This window comes from Mus caroli, unplaced genomic scaffold (genome assembly GCF_978045245.1).
Source record: "Mus caroli unplaced genomic scaffold, Mus_caroli_1 scaffold_3, whole genome shotgun sequence".
Taxonomy (NCBI): Eukaryota; Metazoa; Chordata; class Mammalia; order Rodentia; family Muridae; genus Mus; species Mus caroli.
The window spans coordinates 60,002,237-60,017,247 of NW_028227258.1; the positions used below are offsets into that span (position 1 = coordinate 60,002,237).

The 15,011-nt window shown below is 39.6% G+C and overlaps 1 protein-coding gene across 1 annotated transcript in view; it reads left to right on the top strand.

The window, feature by feature from the left end:
- The window catches only part of Man1a2 (mannosidase alpha class 1A member 2), a 129,393-nt gene that overhangs the window by 67,957 nt on the left and 46,425 nt on the right, over positions 1-15,011 (top strand). Inside the window, exon 8 of the mRNA XM_021157562.3 lies at positions 1,856-1,949. Within this exon, the coding sequence (XP_021013221.1) occupies positions 1,856-1,949 (94 nt within the window). The remainder of the gene's footprint in view (positions 1-1,855; positions 1,950-15,011) is intronic.

Sequence of the window (15,011 nt, forward strand, 5' to 3'; positions counted from 1 at the left end):
ATGTAGACTTAAAATCTTTAGTGGTTTGTCTATATCAACTGCAAAAAGTAAGAAAGTATCATTTTATAAGAAGATACTTATGTGGTAGGAACAGATCTTTGAGTTTACCACACACTTAAAATCTGTGGAGGCAAGTTCACAGTGAGGCCAGGGTGGCAGCTGGTGGTCAGTATTTTTTGGACTAGAAGGAAGAAGTATGCCAAGAAGCTAGGAAAGTATGCTTGCAACAGTCCTGCAGGAAGTTGCATTTGCCTGCCAGCTTCAGTAAGGGAAGGAGTGACAGATGTCTCTGTCGCAGGCAGCTCTAGGTTTCCAGTCTCGGTTGACCAGGGAGAAGCAGAGGCTGGAAACTACACTTATATTTGTGTCCAACCTCAGTCTTTTATGTCAAAGCTTCCTTGTGAGTACTGGAGTCAGGATAATAGATTAGAGTCAGTGTGATTGTGTAGACCTGTAGTGTCAACATTCCTAAGACTAAGGCAAACAAATCTGCTAACGCCAGTATAGACTCCATGATGAGTTTAAGAGTCTTCTCCAACCTAAAAAGGGAGAAAGTGATGATGAAAAATTCATCCAAAAAGAGTAAGTACAGAATTTGTAGAGATTTATCAGAACAAAAGGAGGGAAGGGCCCCCATGGAACACCAGGAGGAAAAAAAAAAAAAAGAAAATCCTGTCCAAATAACACCATGAGAAAAACATTGATCCTCCATACCCCAGTTTTTGTAGAATCAGAATATAAACTGGTCCCGCAGTAAGATGTGCTGAGTACCAGAGTGGAAGAAAACATTACCACCAAAAAGGCGGCCAAAGTGGAAGCAACAGGGAAAGACAGAGCTTGCAGTAGGAATGACTTAGAAGGCAGAACTGCAAAATGCTGTTCTAAGAGCAAACTGAGGAAGGAAATAATGTGCTGAGGAACATAGTATTATACACAATTTCAGATGTCACAAAGCCAAGTTTCTCATCTTTCCTAATGTCATTTAGAAGCGTCTATACGTGGTGTGTGGAATCATCCCATTGCAGTGGTAAATGATGGTGGCTTAACATATGAGAGATTCAAGCTTCTTCCCAAAGCACCATGCCAAACCCAGGCATAGAACAGATGATGAGAATTACTGTGCTTAAAATTATTAGTGTGCTCAGCTCCAGAAGGCTGAAGTACACACGTATGCCCATGAGGGAGAGCGTGTTCTAAGTCACTTAGACGTTACATGTGAGCACAGCATGGATACGTTACTTACTCAATCTGAGTGATCAGCTTTTAGTATGAATAACTTCTCAGAAATAGAACACCTTTCCTGTGGCACTGACTGCTCTCCCATCTGAAAGCCAGACAGACAGAAGTCAGGGCTTCGGGGAAGTCATCAGCCTGGTAATGTATTTCATGATTTCCCCCCTCCCATTAACCTCAGGGAGGTCTTTAAGGACTTAGAGAGTGCTTTATTTTGAGAGCATTTAAGCCCAACAGTTTGATGTTTACTTCATTTACTTGATCACTTGTTAAATCGAAATGAATCCTTTCCCAGAAAGTTTTGATTTCATTTCTCTGGAGTTACTTTTATTCTTATATTTTAATATATACAGGGATACATCTGGATTATATGGGTGATGTTTGTGATGATCTCTTTTATTTTGCTATTTTATTATTGTTTACGTTTTAAATAATAACATATCCATTAATAAAACTAAGGAATCATTTAAGGAAGAGAAGCCCTTCCTAACCACCACACACAACAAAGTAGAAGGTGGGTGTAGTTCCAAGTGAGGGAAAAACCGCAGACCGCAGGCTAATGAAAAGCTTGGTGACACCTGCTTTTTATTAATTACATTCTTAATTTCATTTTGATTATTAGGTCATGCACATTCGGAAACTACTGCAGAAAATGGAACGCCCAAATGGTCTTTATCCAAATTATTTAAACCCAAGAACAGGGCGCTGGGGTCAGTGTAAGTATTTCTAGTACAACTGCTGACTTGTTAAAATGATTATTAAAAAGTCTTTGCTTGATACGGTGAAAGGTGAGCCATCTGGAATTAAAACCCCAAACCTAGGCCTGACCCTGCTAGTTATCTGCTAATGCCGTTGCCACCCGTGACTCTGATCTCCTTTAGCTACTTAAGTTGAGTTTCTGCTTGTTAAAAGGAAGCATTGCTAAAGTGTCTCACAAGGATATTTTCTTTTTGTATCTGGATGTACGTTGCTAAAAGATGGGTTAACAGTTTGAGGGATAAAGCATAATAATTATTCATATCTTCCTGTAAATAAGAGCCCTGCTTGAGATTAGTATTTTTGTATGAGGAGTTCAGAATAAACATAACTATGTAAATTTGGTAAAGGGGACAGTTGCTATGGACAGACTGTGTCTACTCATCCATCTAAGACAAAGGTACCATGCACCTGGTCTTCACTGGCTGTTGTATGAAACTAAAGATAGGGAAGGAGTTAGCGTTTGATCTGATTTATGGAGTTCCCAGGCTAGCAGGGTAGGTAGAAACACTTAGAAGTGGTTGGCGTATAATGTGATAAATGTAATAGAGAAGTGTACTAGTTAATGTGAAACTGCAGAAGTAATTATTCAGCCTGGTGGGAAAATGTTAATAGTATCAGCTTAGACTTAATCTTTAAAGGTGTTAGGTTTCAAACAGTAATTGTTCATGTGGAAAGTTGAACTTACAATTTTAGTAGCTTTTTATAAATGCCATTCTCTTTTTAAAAGTAAAGAAACTAAGATAGATACAGAATGTTGTCAGCCTGGATACCTACTGGGAGCTGGGAGAGGTTTGCCAGGGATTGTCCTGCAGGCTCCTTTTCAGGAAGTTGCTCTTAGAGCCGTCTTGATTTTTCTTATGTATTTACCCCTCCATTAGCTCATGGAGTTCACTTTTCTCTTTACTTTGAAGAAAACATTAAAACTAGTGCTCATACTGAATGGAGATATATTTGAAAAAGCAAAAGGATGATAGCTGTATTTGTAAAATAAAAATGTAATTTTCTTATGTTATAGACGGATTGGATGCCTACCTTAGTAATTTTGATGAATCAGATTGTAAAATTTACCCCCTTAAGTATTCATTAATACTTGGAATTTCAAATGTGGGAAAATTTTGCTCAGTTTCTACAGTATCTCATGGCAGTATATATGTTATATGGTATAATTATTTAAATGTCTAAGATGAAAAGCATCAAAAGCTAAGTAGTGGTTGCATGTGTAACCAGAAACTTGTCTTTCAATGTACAATATAAAGCCAGAAGCATAAGATGTCAGACTAATCTATAAAGATTAATCTACATTCTATAATAATTAAAAAGCAAATTTTATAATAAGATATATTTGAACATATTTGGAAAATGGTTTTCATATTCTTTCTATATTATGTCTTACAAGATCATAAGAAATAGATGCTCACTGAAAGACTGCTGATATAAGAAAACAAAAGTTAATTCAGAAGGCAAAACATAGATGATCAGTACTGTGTAGCTCTGAAGGTATTGTGCCTAGTATTTGTAAACTGTCTCTGTAGATCTCTACCTAGAGGGTTCTTCTGTCTAACCCTTTCACTGTGTCCATGCTCAGAATGTACTTTGAGCAGAGGCACAGTTCTTTGACCATTAGTTTGGTAAAGCAAATCAAAACCCCTCTATACCCAGTGTTTCAAAGAATTTTAATATTTTTATGCCTTCTGAATCTAGCAATTACCTGGCTTATTTTTGGAAAATTTTAAGACTTATAAAGTTCATTTACCGAAACTAGGAATTATTTACAGTTGCAATAATTTTGAAATATTCTAAGATGTTTTATGCAACAGAACTTTCTCTAATTATAGAACACGAGCATAGTCACTAGACAAATGATAGGTTGTCAGTCGGTAAGCATTTGAAACATTACTTTTATACTTACTGAACTGTGCTTTAAACTTTATTTATTGTTTTAATAGGGATTTCTTTTAGAACTTGATGCATGAGCACTGTACCTTCCCACCCTCATTCATGTTCTCTCCTTCAGTAATTAGTTACATGTACATACATATGTGTGTATGTATATGTATGTATATATATATATGTATATATATATATATATGCATGTGTATGTGTGTATGTATATATGTATGTGAGAGGAGTCTCACCTCTAGAGGTGGGACCATATGTAATTTCTTCTGTCTGTATTGTGTATTGGCAGGTCTACTGGTGGTATTATTGTCCTGATCTTGAAAGTTTATGGGCATGTTTTCTTTGTTGTGTCAAGAGGATAGTCTCTAACAGCAGATGTCCCAGGCCGCTGTTGCTTACAGTCTTTTCACCCCTTTCCCATGGTTTTCCCTGAGCCTTAGGTGGAGGGGTTTTGTTGTGGATGTATCAGTTGGGCTTGGGCACCTCATAGTCACTTATTGTCTGCATTTTGACTAGTTGTAGATATTTGTAATAGTCTCTTATCTATTGCAAAATGAATTGTTTTATGCCGAGTGAAAGGTATACTTTTCTGTGGATGTAAGGATGAGTATTTAAAAAAAAACCAAGAAAAACAAAAGAAAACAAAACAGAAATGACATTGACTTAGGAATCTAGCAGTATATGGTTCTTTCAGGTCTGTAACCTACCCATAGATAGTTGGCTAGGTTTGCATTATTGGGCACAAATTCTCTCCTGTTGAGCAAGCTTTAAAGTTCAATTAGATAGCTGTCTGGTTCCCAAGGTAAAAGTACTGCTGTTGTACCACTGTGGATATCTTGTGGGACCATGCATTGTGTGGTTCATTGGCAATACAGCTGGACAGGACTACCAGTTGTTCCTGTCCCTGCACAGGTTGAATAACACCATTGGATACTGTGAGAGCCTCTCTTCAGGGAGGAGACTTTCTGGTCAGCTCCAGCTTGATTCCTCCACATCCTTTGTCTGAAAAGTGTGGTGTCTTCAGTAACATAGAGCCTTATCTTCAAATTCTGATAGAAAACAAAAATTAGATTGGTTTAGAAACCTGACAGTAAAAAGTAAAAGGTTCTCCTTTCAGAGAGCAGCTGTGGGTATCACTGTACTCCCAACACCACCTTTTCTTTTTACTAAGTGATTAAAAAAAACTTCGTAAGTGTTTGAAAAAAAAAAAAAAACTGGATTAACTCTTACTTGTATCATCTATGAAAATGATTTCAAAGTGGGTTTTAAAAATACAACCAAATTTAAGTGACTGAACTGCAAAACCCTTAGATGAATATCCACACCAGTAGATTTCTCAATATGATGCCAAAACTAGCTAACCATAGGGAAGTAAGTTAGATATAACTACAAGTTAAAAGTTTTGTGCATCAAAGGACACTATCCTGAGTTAAAGATAACCTACTAAACAAATTACATACATGCTGAGGGTATATTTCCACAATATGTAAAACGCTGTAACTCAACAAGAAGGCAACAGAAATGAAAAATAGACCAGATGATTTGAATAGATATTTTCCCCAAGAAGATATGCAAAAGGAAATAAGTAAATGAAAAGCATTTAGTGCCCTCATTGAAATGCAAAAGAAAAGCACAGTGGGATAGTCACCTCCTACTTTACAGCTGCCATAGTGGCTGCAATCAAGAGAACAGAAGCAAACCTGGGCAAGTTGTGGGGAATTAGAGCATTTGTCATTGCTGGTGGTCACCAAAAACCTTGCAGCTAGAGTAAAATCCTGCCAGTTTCCAAAAGATAAACAGAATTAGCAATGAATAGCAGACTCAGATACTTATATTCCAGAATTCACAGAAGCCAGGAGCTGGAAATGAGCTGCTTTGGATGTGATTTGTCATCTAGAAGTGCAGTTGCTAGAGACTCTGGCCCTGGGGGTGACAGTAGGGAGAGAGTGGAGCATTTAGGATGTGCAAGAGTTTCAGGAATGGGTAGCGGTCAAGATTACCTATCTCTGGGAACTTTACTATCACGGCTAGAACACTTCCCAGTGGTACACAGGTGTGAGGTAATTGGGCCATTAGAGCCCTGTCCAGGAAGGGGTTGGTGCTGGTCATAGCTTTTATGAGGATGGGTTGTTGCAGAATAAACCCATCTTATATGGCTTTCTACCCGTTTCCTTTCTGATTCTTTTGCTGTGCTGTGATGTAGCCAGATTGCCTTCACTGAAGTTAAGTAGATGCTGAGTCTTCAAAATTGTGAGCTAAATAAACCTCTTTTCTTTATTAATCCTAGCTTTAGACATTTTGTTTCAGCAGCAGAAAATGGACATAGTCCAAGTGTCTTAACAGGGAATTAATAAACAAAATATGTAGTATAAGTGTTACAATGTAATATTACTCAATGATTAAAAAGGAATTAATTACATGTGCTACAGTATAAGTGAGCCCTTTGAAAACAATATGCTAAATGAACAGAGACAACCATACAACACACACCTACATACATATTACATCTATCTATCTATCTATCTATCTATCTATCTATCTATCTATCTATCTATCCATCCATCCATCCATCCATCCATCCATATGATTGCACTTATGTCAATACTTAGATTCATAGAGACAGAAAGTAGGGTAGAGGTTAGCAGCAGCTTTAGTGACAGAGAAGTGGAGCTAGATTATCTCTGCAACCCCAGCAGTCTAGGGACAAAGACAGGGAGGTTGTGAGTTTGAAGTTAGCCTGAGCTACAGTATGAGTTTATGTGAAAGTATGTCTCAAAACAAAACCAAATTGATAGGTTGAAGAGAAAGAAAGGCACGAGGAAAAACAACTTGCTGACATTCTAGCCCTTATTTTATATTTTTGCAGGGAGAAGAGGGAGTGGCAGAGGGGTCTCTGAGAATTAGTCTTCTCTCTGCTTACAAACTGGGGTAGTTATAGTGAGGCAAGGACTGAAAAGTCTGTTTCCTTCTTCTCTCTCTCTCTCTCTCTCTCTCTCTCTCTCTCTCTCTCTCTCTCTCTCTCTCTCTCTCTCCCCCCCCCCCCCACTCCCCTCCCCTTCCCTCCCCTCCCTTCCCCTCCTTTTCTTTTCTCTTTTCTTTTCTTTTCTTTTCTTTTCTTTTCTTTTCTTTTCTTTTCTTTTCTTTTCTTTTCTTTTCTTTTCTTTTCTTTTCTTTTCTTTCACGTTCAGTTGGCTGTGGCTGGTGGTAACCAGGGAGTAGTCAGTAGTTAAAGAAGGTTAGGTGATCAATAAGCATTTCTCCTGACTAGCCACTACTTGGTCTATAGGGAGGGCAGTCAAGAACCTAGAGAGACAAGTTACTTAACTTCTAAGAGCTAGATTACTGTGGTTATTGTATTGTCACAGTTCAACCAAAATGGAGTTTTATAAAATGGCTCAGCTCTGACTAACACAAATGAACAAAACAGAACAGTAGAATAAAGAAGAGATTGAAGAGTTGTTTGCACAAGGTTTCAGTTTATGGTGATGAGAAAGTTTTAGGAACAAATAGTGATTGTGGTCACCTGTTGAACCTACCAGTATCAGTCACTAGCACACTTCACAGTGGTGCCCAGGACACCATTTGTGTTCACCATAAGAAGAGGCCCGATCAAAAAAGAATTCATTTGTCACTGTTTTTCTCCACAAAGTAAATTTAAATGACTTTGCAATATATTCATCATCAGCAGTTATTAATTTTGAGAATGCTACAGAAAGTGCTATTCATTGGGAGTTTTGACAGGCAGATTTTCAAACCTTAGCAAGTTGCCCTTATATCCCATTTGCAGCTGCAATCCTACTAAATTGTCTGATTTGTTCTTTCTTGTGTTTTTGTATGTTTTATATCAGCTCTGGAACATGTATTAAATTCCATCATTATCTTGGAGCAGTATACATCTGTCATGTCTATAAATAGGCTGCAAAACAAACATTTAATTGAACTGAAAGTTAACCATTCAGCTTTGGCTAACTGTATTATAATTAGAGTGATGATAATGTCTGACATGCACATAGCAATCAGAGAGTAATTGCTAGTAATTTCTCTTAGGATAAGGACTTGGCAACAGATATAAAAGAGTATCTCAAGGAACCTAAATTTAAAGGCAAATCATTGGTTCTGTTTCTTTTTTATTTTAGTTCTCTCAATTTTAAGTACACTGATTAGCCTATGCCATTTAATGATTTAAAATTAAGGCAATATAAGAAACCAGTCACTAGTAGTTCATTAAGTTTTATAAATCTAAATTTAAAGTTGTTGGGAGATTAGAATGGGTATAATGTTTGTAGTTAGAGTGCAAACCTTGGTTTTTCTGCTTAACAGTTTAAATAAAAGGTTGAACTTCTGTGTCTCTGATGTTTCTCCTAGTGAGTGCTTTAGTATGATGCTCACGTGGGTCATGTTGTATTCTAGATTCTATTTGGAGCTGCTTCTAGAGCAAGCTTCTGTTAGAAATGTTCCCCAGATGCCTGACTGCTGAGATGGATGTGTGAGTGGCTGGGAGTTAGGCGTGCTTTAAAATGCATGCTCAGTTTCTGAGTATCACAAGAACCTCGCAGCATGGTTCATCAGATCTGACACATAAGCAGTCCCAGGCCAGTGGTTCAAGTAGAAAAGCAGACACATGATGGTTTTAGGTTTCTAGCTTCTGCACAGTTCTCTCCCAGGCCAGCTGCCCAGGAACGTGAATGGATCTGAAAGAAGACTGAGATGAATTCTCACAAATTAAGTAGCTTGTTAAATCAGTAAACCCTAACAGTAGTTCAGACAGAAAACTACATTTTTTTCTGACCCATAGAACTGGACTTGCATCTTCTCCTTCAGTTTCATTTCCTTTAATTCTGTTTGTGAGTTGTTGTTTTGCTTTGTTTTGTTTTAACCTATGCACTTGTTAATCCTTTCTTATATTTATAACAAATCCAGAAATTGGCACATAACACCAAAGTCCAAAACGCTTAAAAAAAAAAGTATTCCTTTAAAATACATTTACGGGGGCTGGAGTGATGGGTTAGTGGTTAATAGCACTGGCTGCTCATTCAGAGAACTGGGTTCAATTCCCTTCCATTTGTGACTCAAGTCCCAGGAGATCATCAGACCTCAGCAAGCACTGCACCATGTGGTTCACAGATACACATGCAGGCAAAACAGCCATACACATTACATAAAGTGAAATATAAACCAAAGTAAGAACTGACCATGACCCTCCCACTGGCAGGACACTGAAGCGCGGCGTATCTGCCGGCCCTGCACTACTACTTTACAATGGATAAATCTCTCCTGGTGACGGACATTGTAACTTTGTGATATCATACATTACCATTCTATAGTGTTATTTTTCTCCAAAATTCTCTTCTCTTGCATTTTTTCCTCAGCACATTTCTTTGGCCACCTGAATTTACTCCCCAGAGTTCACGGTGAAGGGAGAGAACCAGCCCCTGAAGCCTGTCCTCTCTCCCGTGAGCATAGCATACCCACACACTCACACGCTTAACAGCAATCATCATAAATACAACTGGAAACTCTGCTTCCTGTTCAACTGTTGAGTACAGTCTCTAGATACATGATATCATAGAAAACTTAGAATTTCATCACTGTGTCATAACTACCGGGAGTCTCTATGTTCTTTAAATACAGCAGCCACTTTGTAGACCTCAGCTGTCAGTCCATCAGAATCTGTTTCTTTGCTTGAAGCACTGACTTTCTAGGACATTCTTTAGCATTTGTTCGAGTCGCAGTTAGATGTACTCAATCTTTATGAATTTGCTCTTTATTATATCTCGTCTTGTGAGCTTTCTTCCCAGTGCTATAGTGTGAAATACCTGTTATATACTAATTGTTGACTGACACTGTTTTTGAGGAGATGAAAATAAACATCTTATAGAACACCTTAGAGAACCAAGGGCAGACTAAAATAAGGGTACCACTAAGTCAAATTTGGTGAACCAGTGGATTTTATTGTGGTTACTTAGAGGAGTGTGAGTAAGGGATCTGAAATGACTCAGAGACAGTTGCATCACCGAAGGCCACCCCAGCATGGATAACCTTACATGCATTTCACAGCTTGCAGGCAGCTCAACAGCTTGGAGACCTCTTCAGAGACAACACAGGTGGTCTTAGCCTCTTCTAGGCACCTCAGCTGATCTCTGCTTCTTCCAGGCAGCTCTGATTGTTTGCTGCTTCTAGGCAGCTTGCCTTAGAAATGAGTCTTCCCTGCTTACCCCTTCTAAAATTTAGACTGCCCATCTGACTACCAAATCCATACGTTGTATACTCCTTTGTTCCTGGATAGTTACTGAGAACACAGAATGTGAGCAGAATTCTAGCTGGATTTGACTCATGTCTGCTACATTCCCATTTTGTGACCTGATTATTTAACTACTTTGCCTCTGCATATCCTCCCCTGTGCAGGTGGTAATAGCATAATATGCTTTAGGAGCTTTATAAGGATTATGCATAAAATACTTGAAATAGTATTTTATGATACATAGTGGTCCTTGTTGTTTGTTATTTTCCATCTCTCAACAGAATAAAAGATTCCTGAAGGCAAAGTGTTTTCTTAGTTTTAGTGCCTAGAATGGGGACTGGCACAGTGAGGCCATTTAAGAAATGTAGAAAGAGTAAAAAAAAAAAAAAAAAAAAAAAGTTTTAGGTATTATCTCAGTTGATATATTTGTAAATTTAAAAGTCATGATCATCCCTCATTTTTTTTCTTTTTATTAATCATTCCATTCATTTACATCTCAAATGATATCCCACTTTGCCCTTAGCCCTCCACAAAACCCCCCATCCCACATCCATCTTCTCCTCCCTCCCCTTTGCCTACATGAGGGTGCTCCCCTACCCACCCACCTTCTCCTGCCCCACTGCTCCAGTATCCCTCTATGCTAGGGCACCAAACCTCCACAGGACCAAGGGCCTCCTCTTCCATTGCTGTCAGGCAAGGCCATCCTGTGCTACATATGCACAGGAGTCCTGGATCCCTCCCTGCATACTCCTTGGTTGGTGGTCTAGTCTCTGGGAGCACTGGGTGGTCCAGTCAGCTGATGTTGTTCTTCCTATGGGGTTTTAATCCCCTCAGCTCCTCCAGTCCTTCAGCCAGCTCCCCCATGGGGTCCTTGAGCTCAAGTCTGATGGTTGGCTCCAAGCATCTACATCAGCTTTGGCCAGTTGGTGGCCCAGCTGGAGACCCACATGCCTTCCAGTGCCTGGAGCAGAGCCTCTGCTCTGGATCCAGACCCACACAGCCCACAGTTGCAGTGTCTGCTTTGACCTTCTACCCAGTCCCCATTCTTTAAATGTTCATCTTATCTCTAAAATAGCAATGTATCTATCTATTAATATGTATACTTGAGTAAACTGGTTTTCACAAATTAATAGCTTTGTTATCCAACTTAGCTTTTCCCTGAATTTCCTGCTATTTGGATTGCTTTTTGTTGTTGTTGTTGTTAGATCCATTCAGATATGTAACCAAATTCAACCGACCAGTTGTAATACCTTTCCCTTTAGGCCATTCTCCTCCAGTATTCCCAGCTACAGTGAGGAGCACATTTGTCATCCTCCTGCCATTGGAAAGCTGGCATCTCCCAGGATTTTGCCCTTCCAATAGGCACACCCGGTAGATAGCATATAGGAGAGTAACGTCAAGAAAGATGATTTAGTTATTTTAAGAAATTAATAATAATCATCAAATGCTAAGAAGCAGATACAGTTGAAGGGTAAAGTTACAAATAAAAAGGGAGAGGACTCATGAGAAAGAAACTGAAGTGGTCAGGGTTCAGAGCTATAGGTACTGTTGTAGCGAACAGGTGCTGTCCTTAGTAATCAAAGGATAAAGAAAGCATAATAAATTGAAGGAATTTTCTGCATTATCTTGCCTCCAGCTTTCTGTATGTTCTCCCTGTTTGTTGTGTGAGATAAGGTCGAACAGTGGGGAACTTAGATTTCAGAAATCTGCTTTAGGTTACAGGAAAGAACTAAATCAAGTCATTTAAATCAAGTCATTATGAAATTGAGAAGAAATTTTGGAGTTTCCTTTGATGGTGGATATTTTGAGTTTGGTGCTCATAGTGGAGGAGACAGCTGAGTTGATCCAGGGTTGGTGTGTTGATTGAGTACAACAGGAGAGCCATGGAGCAGCATTTACGAATGCTTGCACAGCAGGCAGTTTCTGTTACTTCTTTCCTGTTCAGCCTTTGCTGTATAGGAGCTAGGCTAATAAGAGAAGGAGTATTGGTGGAAGTTTGTCCTTCTGTTTTATCTGCCCATCTGTTTCCATTTATGCTCAGTCAGCCAAGTGCTGCTGCAGGTCACCAGTCATTCAGGTGAGTTACCATAAATGTATGATTTCCACTCCTCCTGTGTCACTCTAGTCAGTTCTGTTACTTTGATAGTTTACTTTCCTAATCTCTGTTCTCTTTAGATTTTCTGCATGATTGTCCTACACAACTCTCTCTTTTGGCTATTTTCAACTTTGTTGACAATTTTAACTTAGATATAGCTATCTTTAGTGTCAAAGTATGTAGAGTTTTGAAATTTTTAATATGAAAGTCTTGATGTTCTAAAAATCTAAAGTAAAAAAAAAAAAAACCTTAAGTTTGTTGGGTTTCTTCTAACTCTAAATATCCTTTTTGTTTCTTTGCTTAAAAACTGCTTTATTAAGATATAATTAGTAGCAAGCTGTTAGAAAATGTTAATGGCAAGTTCTGAAACATCACACTATGAAAGCCATCACAACAGTCAAATAGATAACATACTTATTGCTTCTGAAAAATCTTTTCATGTTCTTTTGGGCTCCCTTTGTCACGGCCTTCTCCCCCGCTCCTCAGGAAGCCACTAGTCCGCTTTGCTGTGCTTACATTTTCTACAGCCACATGTAAGGTGTGTTCTTCATATGGCCTCGGTTACTCTTTATAAAATGTTGAAATTCATCCATGTTGTATATATCACTAGTTTTGAATAATATTTCATTATGTGATATTTCTGTAATTTGTATGTTTAGTGCCTTCTTGGTGGACATTTGAATTGTTTTTTCTTAGGGGTGGCTAAAAATAGCTTGTGTTAACATTCCCATGAAGCCACCACATGCTCTCACTTGTTGTGGGTACCGATCTAAGATGTGTAGTATTGTTTAGTAGATGACAGATATTTTAAGAAGCTGCCAGTTTATTTTCAGAGGGGCTGTACTGTTTTACACCCCCATCAGCACGCCTCTGAGCACCCCCAACACTCAGGAACCAGGCTTTTAAATGTGTTATTCATTCCTGTGAGCTTAACTTGATGCACTCCAATCCTGCTCATCCCTGTCCCTTCATGGCCCTTTGCCCATGTAACCTCCACCCCAAAATTAAAAACACAAACACATAAAAAACAAAAAAGCATAGAAAACATCTCATCATGGAAACTGTAGTGTGTCACAGTGTGTCCCACAGTGTTTTATCTGGCCAGCCACTCACATGTCTGTATATTCCTTTGGCCATACATCTTCACTTGCAAATGTTCGTTGAATGAGTCTGGTTTGAGGCCTCTGGCTTCTTTGACACAGTCATATTTGAGTCACTGGGACTCCTCCCAGTCATTCTGCTGTTGTCCTGTGTCAAGGGCTGGCCCTTTCACACATCTGAACCATTCACAGATGATGTAGATTTTGGAGTGGGCCAACTCAGAGCCCTGGATCTGGGCCTCTCTCTTATCCACCCCACTAGGGCAAGCTCTCCACCACTGCTTGTACCAGGCCACCCAATGCCAGCATCAGCAGAAGGCAGGGTCAGCTGTCCTACTCTCATGCCCTCAGGGCTCATCCACACCCAAGCCTTTAGTGCTAGCTCCACTGAGTTGCCCAGTCAAGGTGAGGGACCACTCTCCCCAATGTTGCAGACTGTGAGGAGCTGAGCCAGTTTTCCCTCCTGTTCTCATACTCTTGCCTGATGCCTTCACCATCAGGGCCAGCTCCACTGTGTTGTCCAGGAAAGGTGCAGGGCCAGCTCTCCCATCTCCCTCAGATGTTGGGTGTGGAAGGAGGGAGCCATCAGCACTTATAAGTCACTTATAAGCCACTGATGAGAGATGGGGCCAACTCTCCAGAGCACTTCAGCCAGTGAGGGGTAGGGCTGGACATCCATATGTTCCCTGGTGGCTGCCCCACCAGGGATGTCCTCATGCTTTCTAGTGGTAATATGAGCCATGGACACTGACCCCTGCCATTGCATAGCCATAACCTAGATATGGCCCTCAGCCCTCAGTGCGGCCCAGGGCTACCTCACTGTGGTCCTGTGTGACAGGGCCAGTCACTCAAAGCAGGAGTCAGGGAGGGGAGGGGAGGGGGGAGTGAGTCAGGTGATAGGGTTCAAAGGGAGTCTTGCAGCTCTGACTGGCTAGTGATCAGGTGCTACTTTATTCCAAGAAGTACAGATAATGTGTTTGATTTTTCATTACATTTCTAGGGTTACAAGTTCAGTCACAATTAGAAAATATAAACAGAACAGATTTTATTAGCAGCTCTGTAACTCCAATTTAAGGAATCTAAAAAGTGTCTCCTCCAAAGCAAACACATTTATTATGCAACAGCCTGCTTGTAGGCTGGCAGCATTTACAGTCTGAAAGCACTGAAGACAAACAGAAAATATCTGAACGGTCTTTTTAGGAATAGCAAATACTAATACCTAACTTCTTTTACTATATGTCTTATCATCTATGCTATAAAGTAGGACATTATTTTCGTCAGTCTATCTTATTTACTGAATTCTGTTCCTCCAGGGGTGTGCTCTGTATCAAACCCCCCCCCCCCCATCTTTAAACCACATTTTCAGAGAGCTCTAAGCCTATAATAAAAAGAAACCATGAATCTGTAACCTATTCTCCTGGCCAGTCAGAGTTTGTCAGTTGTGTCTGTCTACCTTGCACCAATTATGCTGTTTGAGTTTGCACTGGGGCAGACACCCCAAGAAGATCCCTGTAGTGATGGCCTCATCTGGTTATGTGCTTGTCTGTTCTTAATGATCGCTAAGGCTTACAGAAAACTTTCAAACAGTGGCCCGATAAAGCTGATTTTAGGACTATCCTAAAAGCACTCAGTCACAAATCTCTCAGGAAAAACCATAAAATGAATCATAATGCAGAAAATCCCC